Genomic DNA, 16,537 nt, shown 5'->3' with positions numbered 1-16,537 from the left:
TGCTACCAGATGTAAATTTATGCATTTCATTTGCTCTGCAGTATCATTCAGTTTTAATAGCAGAATCCTTTTTCCAAAGTGGCAATCTTAATGTCTTTGGACTTTGGATATTTCATAAAGTTTTTCCAATTAAGAATTTTAGTTAAATTCATTACTGTTGAAGCATTTGGTGTGTAATGACATGTTTAATAAAGGCTTTTGCTTGAATTTGGATTAAAAAAAAACATGCATAACCAGAGAAGGTCCTTTACTTTTCACAATTGCAGCCATTTTCAAATGTTAATCAGTTGTCATCGAGAATGGAGCAGCTATTTTTTCAGAATAAGCAACAGACCGAGTCTCTGAAGCAAATCAACCTTCTTCAAGAGCATAATATTCTTCCAACTGTTCCAGTCCAGTGCTCTCAATCAAGTTTAAGTCCAGAACTAAGAAAGCTTAATTGCAGTCCAGAGTAAGTTTATTTCCTGTATATTTGTATATACTGAACTGCAAAATGTCTGCACAGGCTTTTATACCTGTTCAGTACCATATCATTTGTGACTAACTTGCTATATTTCTTTAAGACTGTACTTATTCTGTTTAGCTCCATTCTCAAGTGTACTGCCTCTGATTTTCCTCGCCCTTTTCAAAATTGAGAAAATTAAATAAAGTATGAAACTAATGAAAAGATACTTGAGTTATGATATTTACCCTAACCCTGAAGGCATGGGGTTCTCAAAACCATTGGTGACAGTTTTGAAACTGACTTGAAAGTGCAGTTAAAATGTTTGATTCCAAGTGTAATTGCAAGAAATTTAGAATTAATTAACAGCTTTGTTTGAGGTGATTGCTTTTGGTATTAAATGTTTCAACTCTACAGAAGACATTTTTACAAAACTAGATGATCCAAGCATATAAATTTAAAGATGTAATATTTGAAGTGAAAGGGAAAGGTAAGCTTAATTATTCTTGAAACCTTCATATTCAAACAGGATTTTATGACAGTCATATAAATAAATCCATAAGCTATAGGAGCAGAATTAGGCCATTTGGCCCATTGTGTCTGCTCCACCATTTCTCCTGCCTTTCCCCCATATCCCTTCCTGTCCTGACCAATCAACAATCTATCAACCTCTGCCTTAAATATACATAAAGACTTGTCCTCCACAGCTGCCTGTGGCAAAGAATTCCACAGATTTACTACTTTATGGATAAAGAAATTCCTCCTCGTCTCCATTCTAAAGGGATGCCCCTCTATTCTGAGGCTTTGTCCTCTGGTCTTAGACTCTCCCACTATAGGAAACATTCTGTCCACATCCGCTCTATGGAGGTCTGTCACCATTCGATAGGTTTCAATGAGGTCACCTGAATTCTAGTGAATACAGGCCCTGAGCCATCAGACAGTTTTTATATGACAAGCCTGGAATCATTTTTGTGAACCTCCTTTGAACTCTCTCCAGTTTCAGCACATCTTTTCTCAGTTAAGGTGCCAAAAACTGCTCACAATACTTTAAGTGAGGCCTCACCAGTGTTTTATAAAGTCTCAAAATGACATCCTTGCTTCTGTATTGAAATGAATGCTGACATTTGCCTTACTTACCACAGACTCAACCTGCAAATTAACCTTTAGGGAATCCTGCACAAGGACTCCCAAGTCCCTTTACGCCTCAGATTTTTGCATTTTCTCTCCACTTAGAAAATAATCAACCCTTTTGTTTCTTTTGGTAAAGTGCATAACCATACACTTCCCAAAACTGTATTCCAGCTGCCACTTTGCCTATTCTCCTAATCTGTCTATGGCCTTCTGTAGCCTCTCTATTTCCTCAAAACTACCTGCCTTTCCACTTACCTTTGTATCAGCTGCAAACTTTGCAACAAAGCCATCAAATCCATCATCTAAATCATTATCATATAACGTAAAAAGAATCAGTCCCATCACAGAAAAAGCCCCCTTTATTTCCACTCTTTGCCTCCTGCCAATCAGCCAGTACTTTGTCCATACTAGAATCTTTCCTGTAATACCACAGGCTCATAACTTAAGCAGCCTCATGTGTGGCACCTTGTCAAAGGCCTTCTGAAAGTACACAAAATCAACCATATCTCCTTTGTGTATCCTGTTTTTTATTTCTTCAAAGAATTCAACAGATTTATCAAGCAAGATTTTCCCTTGAGGCCATGCTGACTACAACCTATTTTATCATGTGCCTCCCAACTACCCTGAGACATCATCCTTAATAATTGACTCCCCAACATCTCAACCACTGAGGTCATATTAACCGGCCTTTAGTTTCATTTTTTATACCTCTCTTCCTTCTTGAAGATAGGAGTGGCATTTGTAATTTTCCTGTCTTCTTGAAAGATCTTTACTTATGCCTCCACAATCTCTTCAGCCACCTCTTTCAGAACTCTGAAGTGTACACCATCTGGTCCATGTGACTTACCTACCTTCAGACCTTTCAATTTCCCAAGAACCTTCTCTCTAGTTATATTAACTTCATATACTTCATGACCCTGACATCTGCTAGTGTCTTCCACAGTGAAGCCTGATGTAAAATACTTACTCAGTTCATCCGCCATTTCCTTGTCCACTATTACTGCCTCTCTAGTATCACTTTTCAGTGGTCCAATATGCACGCTCACCTCTCTTTTACACTTTTACAGAAATAAAATTATCTTTTTCACAAAATGTATGTACATCCATACTGTTCAAGGGATTTTGGTTTTCAAGGGATATTAGCGATCTGGTTAAGAAAAAGAGAGAGGTGTATAGCAGGTATAGGCAACTAGGAACAAATGAGGTACTTGAAGAGTATAGAAAGTGTAAGAAAATACTAAAGAAGGAAATCAGGAAGGCAAAAAGAAGACATGAGGTTGCTTTGGCAGATAATGTGAAGGTAAACCTGAAGGGTTTCTACAAGTATATTAAGAGTAAAAGGATAGTAAGGGACAAAATTAATCCCCTAGAACAGCGGTCCCCAACCACCGGGCCGTGGACCGGTACCAGGCCGCAGAGCATGCACTACCGGGCTGCCAGGAAACGATATGATTTGGCGATATGAGTCAGCTGCACCTTTCCTCATTCCCTGTCATGCCCACTGTTGAGCCATTACGCATGTGAGGTCATTACCTGCGTGTCATCCATGTCAGCGCCGGAAGGAGATCAACTCCTCGAGCTTGCAAATGACGGCGGGCTGAAAAGTCTGTTTGACATAACATCTCTGCCGGCATTCTAGATCAAAGTCAAGGCGAAATATCCTGAGATAGCCATGGAGGCACCGAAAACGTTGCTTCCATTTCCAACATATCCCTGCGATGAATGTAACAAAAACTAAATTGCGGATATAAGGACATAAGGAACCCCGTTCGAGTATCGCTGTCTCCCATCACCTCTCGATAGGACCGTCTTGTTGCAGGGAAACAAGCCCAGGGCTCCCACTGATTCAGCGATATTGGTGCGTTGCAATGATTTTATAAGTTCATACGGGGAAAATATGCGCTGTGTTTAATATCCAAACATTACTTAAAATGTTATGATGCTATTGACTTATATAACCATATAACAATTACAGCACGGAAACAGGCCATCTCTGCCCTTCTAGACCGTGCCGAACGCTACTCTCACCTCGTCCCACCGACCTGCACTCAGCCCATAACCCTCCATTACTTTCCTGTCCATATACCTATTCAATTTTTCTTTAAATGATAATATCGAACCTGCTTCTGACACTTCTGCTGGAAGTTTGTTCAACACTTCAAGCTCCCCTGTCCTCCCCTGATAATTGATTTATTGCTATATTCATGCGATGAAAATGCGCTGTGTTTAATATTAAATTCGTTAGATAAAGCCTTTTAGAAACGAAATTGAGTGTATTAGCCACTTATCATCGATATTCCGGTCGTGATTAACAGCCACCCCCCAACAGAATCGCCAAAAACAATTTGTAGAAAAATAATCGACACGAGCGCGCATGCGCACTGGTGCCCATTCAAGGCTTCATGGTCATTGTAGTCTTCCTCTGGGTAAACGCAACGTATTTGACTGCTACTCTTCAAAGTTGCTGGTGAACGCAGCAGGCCAGGCAGCATCTCTAGGAAGAGGTGCAGTCGACGTTTCAGGCCGAGACCCTTCGTCAGGACTCCTGAAACGTCAGTCCTGATGTGTGTTGCTTGAATTTCCAGCATCTGCAGAATTCCTGTTGACTGCTACTCTTGTCCGTTGGCAACCATCCTGCGCGCCCCCCCCCCCCCCCCCCAGTCCGCCGCGCCGGTCCGCAAAAATATTGTCAACATGAAACCGGTCCGCACTGCAAAAAAGGTTGGGGACCCCTGCCCTAGAAGATCAGAGTGGTTGTCTATTTGTGGAGCCTCAGGTGATGAGGGAGATCTTAAACAGTTTTTTTTCCATCAGTATTTACTCAGGAAACTGGCAGAGTGTATATGGAAGGAAGTGAAACAAGCAGTAGTGTCATGGAACATATAGAGATTAAAGAGGAGGATGTGCTTGCTGCCTTACAGCGAATAAAGGTAGATAAATCCCCCGGGCCTGACAGGATATTTCCTCGGACATTGAGAGAGAATAGTGTAGAAATTGCAGGGGCCCTGGCAGAAATATTTAAAATGTCCTTAGCCACCGGTGCCGGAGGACTGGAGGGTGGTTCATGTTGTTCTGTTGATTAAAAAAGGCTCTAAAAGTAAACCAGGCAATTACAGACCGATGAGCCTAACATCAGTAGTAGGTAAATTATTGGAAGGTGTTCTGAGAGATTGGATATACAAGTATTTGGACAGCCAAGGGCCGATTAAGGATAGTCAGCATGGCTTTGTGTGTGGTAGATCATGTTTAATGAATCTTGTAGAGTTTTTTGAGGAGGTTACAAAGAAAGTAGATGAGGGAAAGGCTGTAGATGTTGTCTACATAGACTTTAGTAAGGCCTTGGACAAGGTCCCACATGGGAGGTTGGTTCAGAAGGTTCAGAGACTAGGTATCCATGAAGAGGTTGCAAACTGGATTCGAAATTGGCTGTGTGGGAGAAGACAGAGTGTGGTAGTGGATAATTGCTTCTCAAACTGGAGGCCTGTGACTAGTGGTGTGCCTCAGGGATCTGTGCTGGAACCATTGTTGTTTGTTGTCTATATCGATGATCTAGATGAAAATGTGGAAAATTGGATCAGCAAGTTTGCTGTTGACACTAAGATTGGAGGCATTGTGGAAGGCTTTCAAAGCTTGCAGAGGGATCTGGACCAGCTGGAAAAATGGGCTAGAAAATGGCAGATGGAATTTAATGCAGACAAGTGTGAGGTGTTGCATTTTGGAAGGACAAATCAAGGTAGGACATACACAGTAAATGGTAGGGCACTGAGGAGTGCGGAGGAACAAAGGGATTTGGGAGTTCAGATACATAATTCCCTGAAAGTGGCGTCACAGGAGGACAGGGTTGTAGAGAAGGCATTTCGCATCCTGGCATTCATAAATCAAAGTATTAAGTATAGGAGTTGGGATGTTATGGTGAGGTTGTATAAGACATTGGTGAGGCCAAATTTGGAATATTTTGTGCAGTTCTGGTCACCTAATTATAGGAAGGATATCAGTAAGATTGAAAGTGTGCAGAGAAGATTTACTAGGATGTTGCTGGGTCTTCAGGAGTTGAATTACAGGGAAAGATTGAACAGGTTAGGACTTTATTCCTTGGAGCGTAGAAGAATGAGGAGAGATTTGAAGGAGGTTTACAAAATAATGAGGGATATAGACAGAGTAAATGCGACTAGGCTCTTTCCGTTTAGGTTAGGAGAGATAAACATGAGAGGACATGGCTTTAGGATGGAAGGGGAAAGATTTAGGGGGAACGTTAGGGGGAACAACTTCACTCAGAGAGTGGTGGGAGTGTGGAACGAGCTGCTATCTGACGTCGTAAATGCAGGCCCACTTAAGTTTTAAGAACAAATTGGATAGATACATGGATGGGAGAGGTCTGGAGGGTTATAGACTGGGTGTGGGTCAATGGGACTAGCAGAATAAAGTTTCGGCACAGACTAGAAGGGTCGAATGGCCTGTTTTTTGTGCTGCAGTGTTCTGTGGATCTATGGTTCAGATTATTCACAATATTAATTGCGCCTCCTGACTTGTCATTGTCAAATTTTCCTATTGCACTCACGATTCATTTTAACGCGGACCTTAGAAATCCTAGACCTGTTGTGCAAAGATCCTCCTTTCTGCTTTAAAATTAGCCTTTAACCCCAGATTAAATACACATCAGCAAGACGAGGTATTTATTTATACCCATTGGCTTTTATTTAAAGTGGGAGATACAAATTTCAAGTCGGGTCCTGTTATAAACTAAAGTTTACCTTGTTGAAAACTATACATTCTTGAGAAGAAGGAGGGTATTGCTGTGGTTTAAAAATATCTATGCTGATCTATTGAGAAATATACTGCTGCAGTAACCAAAAAGACAAAATTTTATGTTGTGTGGATTTGCACAAGTGCTGACATAACATGCTCACTAAATTGTGTGCAATTCACTGAATTAAATCTAGTCTCTCTGAGCATATGTTGGCATGGATGGAATAAGTAGACCAGAGCATTTTGTCTACTTATTTAGTGACACATTGCGGAAGTAGGCCCTTCAAATTATGCTAAGTAATGTAGCAACCCCCCGGCGACTCCAATTAATCCTAGTCAAATCATGGGACAATTTACAATGACTAATTAACCTACCTGATACATCTCTGGATTGTGGGAGAAAACGCATGCATTTCGCAAGGAGATCGTACGGATACTCCTTACAGAACGACGCTGGAATTGGACTCTGACCTTTCATGCACTGAGCTATAATAGCATCTTGCTACCTCCTGTGCTACCATGGTGTCTAATACTTAAACCTACAAAATACTTTTTAGAAAAGAATAATTTAAGAATATAAACTGAGAAATGTGTTTTTTTCCTTGGCATTTATTCTATAATGTTAGTGTCTGATTTTGTGCTATTTTCTTTATCTCAGCTTATTCCGGTGCACCCTGATGAATGTTCCTCAGACTCAGGCTTTGCTGAACAAAGCAAAACTTCCCCTTGGGTTACTACTTCATCCTTTCAGAGACCTGACGGTAATTAGTTTTATTTGGTATCTATAATGATGCTCTTCACCCTGTGTAATTTCTCATGATGCAGTTGATGGTACTCACTATCTTCTATGCAAAACTGCTGATAAAAGGTAGTCAACCTAGTTTATAAAAAAATGAGAAAATAGAATGGAAAATTGTCTTTGTGCCAAATGCCTGATTCTGTATCATTGTGTGCATGGGAAATTAAACTGTGCTACCCTAGATGGTATTTAGATTTTACTTTCATAATACTGCAATGGAAGATGATGGACAACAAGTAGATTGGAAATTTACTCTGACACAATACAATACCCTATATTATGATCTTTCCATTGTTACTGGGTCCAAATCTTGACCCAAAGGTATTGTGGGTGTATCTCAAGGATTAGAATGGTCAAGGGTCGTGGTTCACTATCATCATGTCAAGGGTATGGGCATTGATTGTGAGTAGATCCCAAAAAACTGATTTAGCCAGGTGAGGCATGAGAGTGGTTAATATGGAATTCCTGGCTCACAGACTTGGGTGACGTCTCTGATTGTTCCTTGCATTCCTACCAGAGCTGGCAAGGGGCCTCCTTTCTATTTTCCACCACAGATGAATGAACTATTCTAAAGCTAGTTCTGAATCCAAATGGCCAATTCACAATGGATTCATGTATCTTAATCTTCTGGATGAGCACTTCATGAGGTATATTGCGAAATCCATGTAGATAACATCCTGTACCATCATCAGTCAGTCTCATCACCTAGTCAAAAAAACTCAGTTGAGTTAGTAAGACATGACTTGCCTTGCTCAATGCGATGCCTCACTATTGAGTCACCTTTCACTGTCACTCTGCCTGACTTCACCTTTCCCTGTTGAACCTCAGAGCTGGCTACAGTGCCACTGGCCTGACTGCTGCTGTTGCTTTGTATTGATAGCACCCACCCCACCCTGGAATATCCAAAGGGGTAGTATATTTGTTGTTGAGGGGAATGGCCACAGAGGAACCCTACATGGATGTTTAAGCCCCTTACTTCTCCTGATTGTCTCCCATTTTGTTTCTGAAGCCTGCACTCCTGGTGTGACCACCTTAGTAAAAGTTTCATCTATGAGGTTTTCCGCTCTCCGAGTGTCTCTGAGTATCTCCAGTCCCTTGATCTGGTCAGTCAGGAGCTAAAGTTGGGTGCAGTTGCTGCTGACGTCATCTTCAGGGAGACTGTTAGGTACTCTAAAATACTACATCTTACAGGAAGAGCATTCCACGGCCTTAACTATCATCCATCCGACACTGAATTAAAGATTTACAGGCAGCCGAAAAAGCTTACCTGTTCTTATGTGTGCCTTCTGTCTGAAACCTTTGGGTTTCGCACTCATCTAGGTCAATACTCCACCTCTCCTCACTGAGCTTGTCCAAAAATTAAAGTAAATTTATTATCAAAGTACATAAATATTACCATATACAATCCTGAGATTCAGTTTCTTGCGGGTATGCTTAATAAATAGATAATAGAATAATAACTATTATAGAATAAATGAAAGACTGCACCAACTTGGGCTTTCAACCGGTGTGCAAAAGACACAAATTATGCAAATACAAAAAGAAAGAAAGGAAAATAATAAATAAATAAGCAGTAAGTATTGAGAACACGAGATGAAGAGTCCTTGAAAGTGAGTCCATAGATTGTGGGAATATTTCAATGATGGGGCAAGTGAAGTTGAATGAAGTTATCTCCTTTCCTTCAAGATGGTTAAGGACTGATAACTGTTCCCGAACATGGCAGTGAGAGTCCTGAGGCTCCTGTACTTTCTTCCTGATGGCAGTGAGAAGAGTCCATGTCCTGGGTGATGGAGGTCCCTTATGCTGCTTTCTTGCGATGTTTCATGTAACTGTGCTCAGTGGTGGAGAGGGTTTTACACGTGTTGCATTGAGCCGTATCCACTACCTTTTGGAGGATTTTCTGCTTAAGGGCATTGGTGTTTCCATACCAGGCTGTGATGCAGCCGTCAATATACTCTCCACTACACATCTATAGAAGTTTGTCAAGAATTTTAGATGTCATGCTAAATCTTTTCAAATTCCTTAAGAAGTAGAGGCACAGCTGTGCTTTCTTCATAATTGCACTTACATGCTTGGCCCAGGACAGTTCCTCTGAGGAATTTAAAGTTGCTAACCCTCTCCATCTGTGATCTTCCAATGAGGACTGGCTCATGGACCTTTGGTTTCTTCTTCCTGAAATCAATAATTAGCTCCATGGTCTCTTTGACATTGAGTAAAAAGATTGTTGTTATGGCACCACTCAGCCAGATTTTCAATTTCCCTTCTATATGCTGATTCGTTACCACTTTTGAATTGGCCTACATCTGTGATGTTGTCAGCATCCTGACATGTGCATCTTTGCTGTCTCGACGTTCCAGGATTCAGTGAATAGCCAATGAGATTACATTTGCTGTGGACCTTTTATACCTTTGGTTGCAACTTCTCAAGCCCAAGCCCAAGTTCTACAATGAAACAAATGATTCAAGTCCATGTATGCACAGGTGCAATGAAAAATGTACTTTCAGAAACATCACAGACATAAAACATCACATAAGCAGGAAAAAAGGAATATTAATAATTTTTGTAGACAATGACAACCTTTGTGAATGAATTTCCCTTCAAAAAATTCTTTTCTAAAGGTTAAGTTGACCCTAACCGGATCTTGGACTTCTTGATCAGACGTAAGATCCTACACTGCGGTCTGTCTCCTCCCTGTTCATGACATTTTCCAGGAGTGTTGTATACAAAGGGCCAAAAGCATTGTTAAGGATCCTTACCACCCATCCCACAATCTTTGACTCAGTACCATCAGGAAGGTGGCACAAAGAGCATCAGGACTAGGACTGCAAGATTAGGTAATAGCTTCTTTCCTCAGGGTGAGAGACTAATACCACTGATGTCTTGTCACTAGGACAGTGAACTGTTTACTGTTTGCCTTTGCTGCACATTACATGCACTTCAAATTATATTTTTTTCACTTATTTGTGGTAATATTTTGTTTAATGTGCTGTGTGTGATATAGGTTTTGTGGGTACACTGTGGTCTGGAGGAATGTTGTTTCATTTGGTTGTATATATGTACAGTCAGATGATATACTTGAACCAAACTTGAAGTCTGGCTAGATGATAGTGCAATCATCATTATCAGCAGTTCTACAGAAAAGCACCGGATACTAGTTATGTATTTTTCAGCTAGCTGGTCTACACAAGATGGTGCAGCATTATGGAAGTGTTATGGAAGATATTGGAAGATTGTAGCTTATCTTGCCTTCTCTTTTGCTATTTGGCATGGCATTGAGTTAATTATGCTGAGTTGAGGGTCCAATACAATTAGCAGTCAGCTTTATATGAGCTTTCGGGCAGCCCCATTTATTTAATTGTGTCATTTATTTTGATGAGAAAAAGGTAAGACTGGTTGAAAAGCAAAAACTGCAGGTGTGAAAGATGTAAAACAAATTAACTGCAGGAAATATTCTACAAGCCAGCCAACAGCTGAGCAAAGAAAAATGAGTTAACTTTTTAGGTTGACCTTTTTGAGCTTTTTATCCTTCAGAAGCCACTAAAGGGGTAAGTAGCCACTGTTGCAAGTAGCCACTGTTGCAAGTAATTACAATTTTTGAAGATGTAGCTGCAGAAATTATGGTTGTTTTGCAGGTGAGTTTAACTAGGCAGGTAGTCTTACTAAGGAAATTTTAGAAGCTAAAAAACAATTTCAAAAGGAAGACTAAAAGTGTGGTAATCTCAATGTTCTGTTTGGACTTGAGTCCAAAATGAACTTTCTGGGCACTGGCCTGAAGTGATAACTCACTACGCGGATGCTGCTTGTTCTGAATATTTTGAGCATTCAAATAAAGCTAGTTGCCTTTTTAAATTAATATTCAATGTTTATTCTGAGGTAAAGGTTATTAGAACCACAGACAACCTGCAGCAGGAGCATTATGTAAGATCTGGATTGGAGAAAGTAATCATGATCTATCTAGCAGGCCTTCGCTTGATGTGTGGATAATTTCATCTTTTCTGATTGTATTTTAGATATTAACTTGCATGTATTGAGAAAATCTGGAAATTTTGCTCAGTAATAATAATTGGTTTTGTTGATGATTCAGCATTTACCTGTGATTACGTCCAGCACCATTGTCAGATGTCGAACTTGCAGAACATATATTAACCCGTTTGTATCCTTCCATGATCAAAGGAGATGGAAATGTAATCTGTGTTATCGAGTTAATGATGGTAAGTTAACAGATATTAGTGAACTTTGGAGTTATTTTAATATATTAGGTTTATTATCACTGAAATACATCATGAAATTAGCCTTGCTGAAGGAATTTCAGTTGCTCAAAATTGTATATTTTTGAAAGGAAATGTATGGTGATTTCAAAGTGTTCATTGTGCGAAGGATAAAGGCATCAAAAAAAATTTAAATGTAGCTAAACAACATGGTATAGAAGAGAGAATCTTACAGGGGGCATTAGCTTTACTTCAGAGACTGGTACCACTTAATTTGGATTGCAATCAAATTATAACAGAAAAAATGAAATAGTTATTTATGAAAATGAACAAAATTTAATTCAAGAGGCATGGTTAGTAAGTTTGCAGATGACACTGAAATAGGTTGTGTCGTAGACAGTGAAAATGGCTATCGGGATTTACAGAAGTATCTTGTTCAGCTGAGTAAGCAGACTGAGGATTGGATGGCGTTTAATTCGGGTAACTGTGAGGTGTTTCAGTTTAGGAAGACAATTCTAGGTAGGACATTCACAGTGAATTATAGAGCCTAGGTGAGAGTTGCACAACAGAAGGATCTAAGAGTACAGGTGCATAGTTTCCTGAAGGTGTGTCACAGGTAGACAGGGTGGTGAAGAAGGCTTGGAATGCTGGTCTTTATCAGACGGGGTATTGAGTATAGAAGGCAGAATGTTCTGTTGCAATTGTAGAAGACATTGGTGAGGCTGCATTTGGAATATTGTGTTCAGCATTGGTAGCTTTGCAATGGTAAGGATATCATTTAGCTGGAAGGAATACAGATGTTGCTAGAACTAGAAGGACTGACTTATAGAGAAGGTTGAACTGACTGGTTCTTTTTTGTTTGGAACTTGATAGAATGAGGGGTGATCTTAGAGGTATATAAAATCATGATGTAGGGTTGAATTCGCAAAATCTTTTTTCCGAGTTGGAGAATCAAGAACTGGAGTGCCTTGGTGTAAGATGAGAGGAGAAAGGTTTGTAATGGGAACCAGTGGGGTAATGCTTTCACCTAGAGCATGGTGGTGCTGCTAAAGCAAATAGTTGAAACAGGTACGTTAATAACTTGTAAGAGATACTTGGACAGGTACGTGGATAGGAAAAGTTTAGAGGGATATGAGACAAATGTGGGAAAATGAGACTGGCTTAAAGGTGCATCTTGCTTTGGTATGGATCATTAAGATGAAAGGCCTGCTAACGTGCAAGTGTGAAGAATCAAAGATTACCAGATCCTTGAAGATTTGGACATTTGGGACTCGGCCAAGAAATTTAACTTGTGAATTGAATTGACTTTATTTCTTACATCCTTCATATTCATGAAGAGTAAAAATCTTTGTGTCTCCGTCTAAATATGCAATATGCAATTATAGTAATTTATAATAAATAGAACAGTCAATGTAACATACAAATACACTCAAATCAGCGTGAGTTAATCAGTCTGATGGCCTGGTGGAAGAAGCTGTCCTGGAGCCTGTTGGTCCTGGCTTTTATGCTGTGATACCGTTTCCCGGCTGGTAGCAATTGGAATAGATTGTGGTTGGGGTGAATCAGGCCCCCAATGAATCTTTGGGACTTTTTTCATACCTGTTCTTTGTAAATGCCCTGAATCATGGGAAGTTCACAATGCACTGGGCTGTCCACACCACTCTCTGCAGAATTCTGCGATTAAGGAAGGTACAGTTCCCATACCAGGCAGTGATGCAGCCAGTCAGGATGCTCTCAATTGTGCCCTGTAGAAAGTTCTTAGGATTTGGGGACCTATACCAAACTTCCTCAACCATCTGAGGTGAAAGAGGTGCTGTTGTGCTTTTTTCACCACACAGCTGGTGTGTACAGACCACATGAAGTCCTCGGTGATGTGGATGCCAAGGAACTTAAAGCTGTTTGCCCTCTGAACCCCAGATCCATTAATGTCAATAGGGGTTAGCCCATCTCTATTCCTCCTGTAATCCACAACCAGCTCTTTTGTTTTTGTGACATTGAGGGAGAGGTTGTTTTCTTGACACCACTGTGTCAGAGAGATGATTTCTTCCCTGTAGGCCACCTCGTTATTGTTTGAGATTAGGCCAATCAATGTAGTGTTGTAGGCAGATTTAATTAGCAGATTAGATCTGTGGGTGCTGACACAATCATGGGTATACAGAGAGTAAAGGAGGAGACTTAGTGCACAACCCTGAGGGGCTCCTGTGTTGAGAGTCGGAGGGGTGGAGGAGGGAGCCCACTCTTGCCATCTGCTGGCAATCTGACAGGAAGTCCAGGATCCAGCTGCATAAGGCAGGGTCAAGGCCAAGGTTATATTTAAAAAATCTTTAAAAAAAATGATAGGTTGAAAGATCTTAAAATGTAATGAATATCCTGAAGGAAAACAGGCAGAAATCATATTTTGGAACTGTGGTAAATATTATTTCAAAGTAACTGAGGAAAATAAGATTTGAGAATAGCTACTTTGTGAAAAATGCCATAATTCATGATAGGAGTGACAATTTTATAGGAATATGTTTGGAGCCATTGAATCAGGACGGAAGGTTATTTGGATGCTGTTGCATACTATTATAATATGAAAAGGATGGGAAAGGCAGTTTTCACATTTTTTTGCCTTAATCTTTCCAGAGCTTATTGTGTTAAATTATGCATTTATTACATCCCCGCAGTAGGTCCTTGGTTTTGCTTTAGATTTTGTAATGACTGCTGCTCTTCAGGATTGTTTTGACATGATTTCCGGATTTAATTTTCCCTGTCGTACCTTTTGCTAAGGAGATCATTAGTATGAATTGAAACTACTTGCATAAATTAGAATATTATTCGACTTTTACAAATAAAACTTTTCACATTAAATTGCAGTACCTGAAGAATTTATGTATAACCCTTTGACCCACTCATATGGTGAGCCACATAAACGGCCAGAGGTTCAAACTGCAACTGTGGAATTTATTGCTTCTTCAGATTATATGGTAAAATGTTGTATTCTGCATAACCATTCTAGATATTCAAGTTATTCCATATTTGTATATTGGTATATATTTGTTGCTTGTATAGAGTACAGTGTTGGAATCTAATTGAAAGATTGCAAATTGACTGGTATGATTGAAAAATAAAATGTATAAAGCTGTGTTCTGAAGATAGAAGTTTTTTCAGTTATATAAAGAGTAAAAGGGAGGTAAGAGTGAATATTGGACCACTGGAAAATGATATTGGTGGGGTAGTAATGGGGGACAAAGAAATGGCAGATGAACTTAATGGGTACTTTGCATCAGTGTTCACTGTGGAAGAAACTAGCCGTGTGCCAGAGTCCTGTAAGTGTCAGGGAGCAAGAGTGCATGCAAAGGCAAACCGGAAGGTCTTCAAGTGGATAAGTCACCTGGAGCAGATGGACCACACCCTAGAGTCCTGAGGGAGTTTGCTGAAGAGATAACGGATGCGTTGGTCATGATCTTTCAAAAATCACTCGATTCTGGCATGGTCCTGGAAGGTTGCAAATGTCACTTCATTCTTTAAAAAGGGAGGAAGGCAAACGAAAGGAAATTATAGACCATTTAGCCTAACCTCAGTGGTTGTGAAAGTGCTGGAGTCCATTATTAAGGATGAGGTTTCGGGGTACTTGGAGACTAATGATAAAATAAGTCAAAGTCAGTATGGTTTCTGTAAAGGGAAATATTGGCTGACAAATCTGTCAGAATTCTTCGAAGAAATAACAAGCAGGGTGGGCAGAGGAGAGGTAGTGGATGTTATTTACTTGGATTTTCAGAAGGCATTAGATAAAGAGCCTTTTCTGGTTGGCTGCCAGTGTTCCTCAGGGGTCAGTTTTGTGACTGCTACTTTTCACATTGTCAGTAATTTAGATAATGGAATTGATGGCTTTATGGTGAAGTTTGCAGATGATGCGAAGATAGGTGGACGGATAGGTTGTGCTAAGGAGACAATGCGATTGCAGAAGGACTTAGTCAAGTTATCTAAGTGGGGAGAAAATTCAAACGTAAAAGTGCAGAGGGACTTGGGAGTCCTCGTGTAAGACACTCAGAAGGTTAATTTGCAGGTTGAGTCTGTGGTAAAGAAGGCAAATAATTATTGGCATTCACTTCAAGTGGAATAGAGTATAAACACAAGAAGATAATGCCGAGGCTTTGTAAGATGTTAGTCAGCCCGCACTTGGAGTATAGTCAACAGTTTTGGGCCCCATATTTCAGAAAGAATGTGTTGTCATTTGAGAGTCCAGAGGAAGTTCACGAGGATGATAATGGGAATGAAGGGGTTAACATACGAGGAGCATTTTGCAGCTTTGGGCCTGTACACATTGGAATTTCAAAGAATACGTGGGGATCTCATTGAAGCCTACTGAATGTTGAAAGGACTAGATAAGGTGGTTGTGCAGTGGATGTTTCCTCTGGTGGGGGTGTCCAGAACTAGAGGGCACAGCCTCATAATTGAGGGTCGACCCTTTAGAACAGAGGTAAGGAGGACTTTTTTTAAAATCAGAAAGTAGTGAATCTGTAGAATGCTCTGCCACAGACAACTGTGATGGCCAAGACCGTGGGTATATTTAAAGTGAAAATTAGGTTTCTTGGTCATCAAAGGTTATTGTGAGAGGGCAGGTGTATGGGGTTGAGTGGGATCCTGGATAAACCATGATGGAAAGGCTAGGTAGATTCAATGGGCGTCATGGCCTAATTCTGCTCCTGTATCTTATGGTCTTATAACTGTTTTCAACACCCCTTTAAATAGCCAAAATATTTCCTTTGCAGCTGCGACCGCCTCAACCTGCTGTCTATCTCTTTGTTTTTGATGTTTCCCATAATGCTGTGGAATCAGGATATCTGAACATTTGTTGTCAGTCATTGTTAGAAAACTTTGACAAGTAAGTGTCCATTAAAAAAAATAATAGCTTGCAATTAAGAGTGTATATTATTTGAGGCTTTGGATATTTAATATTTTTTCCAGAGAATTTGAAATCATTGTGAGATATAAAATTACGTGATGTCGATGTGTGTTTTTTTTAAGTTATGTTTGAAGTGCTTGTAATATAGATAAAATCACAATCTAAAGCTTCATGGAATATATTATTGTCTGACTTAAAATGATCTTAAGACTTAATTGCATGCCCCAAAAGAGATTTCGTACTATAATGCGATATTTTTTATTTTACTTGTTTGTTATTTACTATCATTGCAAACATATATACTTTTTAGATCATCACTAAGT

At 39.9% G+C, this 16,537-nt stretch overlaps 1 protein-coding gene across 10 annotated transcripts in view; it reads left to right on the top strand.

The window, feature by feature from the left end:
* The window catches only part of LOC140196528 (protein transport protein Sec24B-like), a 231,583-nt gene that overhangs the window by 91,601 nt on the left and 123,445 nt on the right, over positions 1–16,537 (top strand). For all 10 annotated transcript variants that reach the window (XM_072255876.1, XM_072255877.1, XM_072255884.1 and 7 more), the window contains 5 exons: positions 267–451; positions 6,978–7,080; positions 11,203–11,329; positions 14,183–14,292; positions 16,081–16,193. In XM_072255876.1, the coding sequence (XP_072111977.1) occupies positions 267–451; positions 6,978–7,080; positions 11,203–11,329; positions 14,183–14,292; positions 16,081–16,193 (638 nt within the window). The remainder of the gene's footprint in view (positions 1–266; positions 452–6,977; positions 7,081–11,202; positions 11,330–14,182; positions 14,293–16,080; positions 16,194–16,537) is intronic.

This window comes from Mobula birostris, chromosome 4, assembly GCF_030028105.1.
Source record: "Mobula birostris isolate sMobBir1 chromosome 4, sMobBir1.hap1, whole genome shotgun sequence".
Classification (NCBI taxonomy): Eukaryota; Metazoa; Chordata; class Chondrichthyes; order Myliobatiformes; family Myliobatidae; genus Mobula; species Mobula birostris.
The sequence above is the reverse complement of the archived record's forward strand: the minus strand, read 5'-3'. Positions and strand labels throughout refer to the sequence as shown.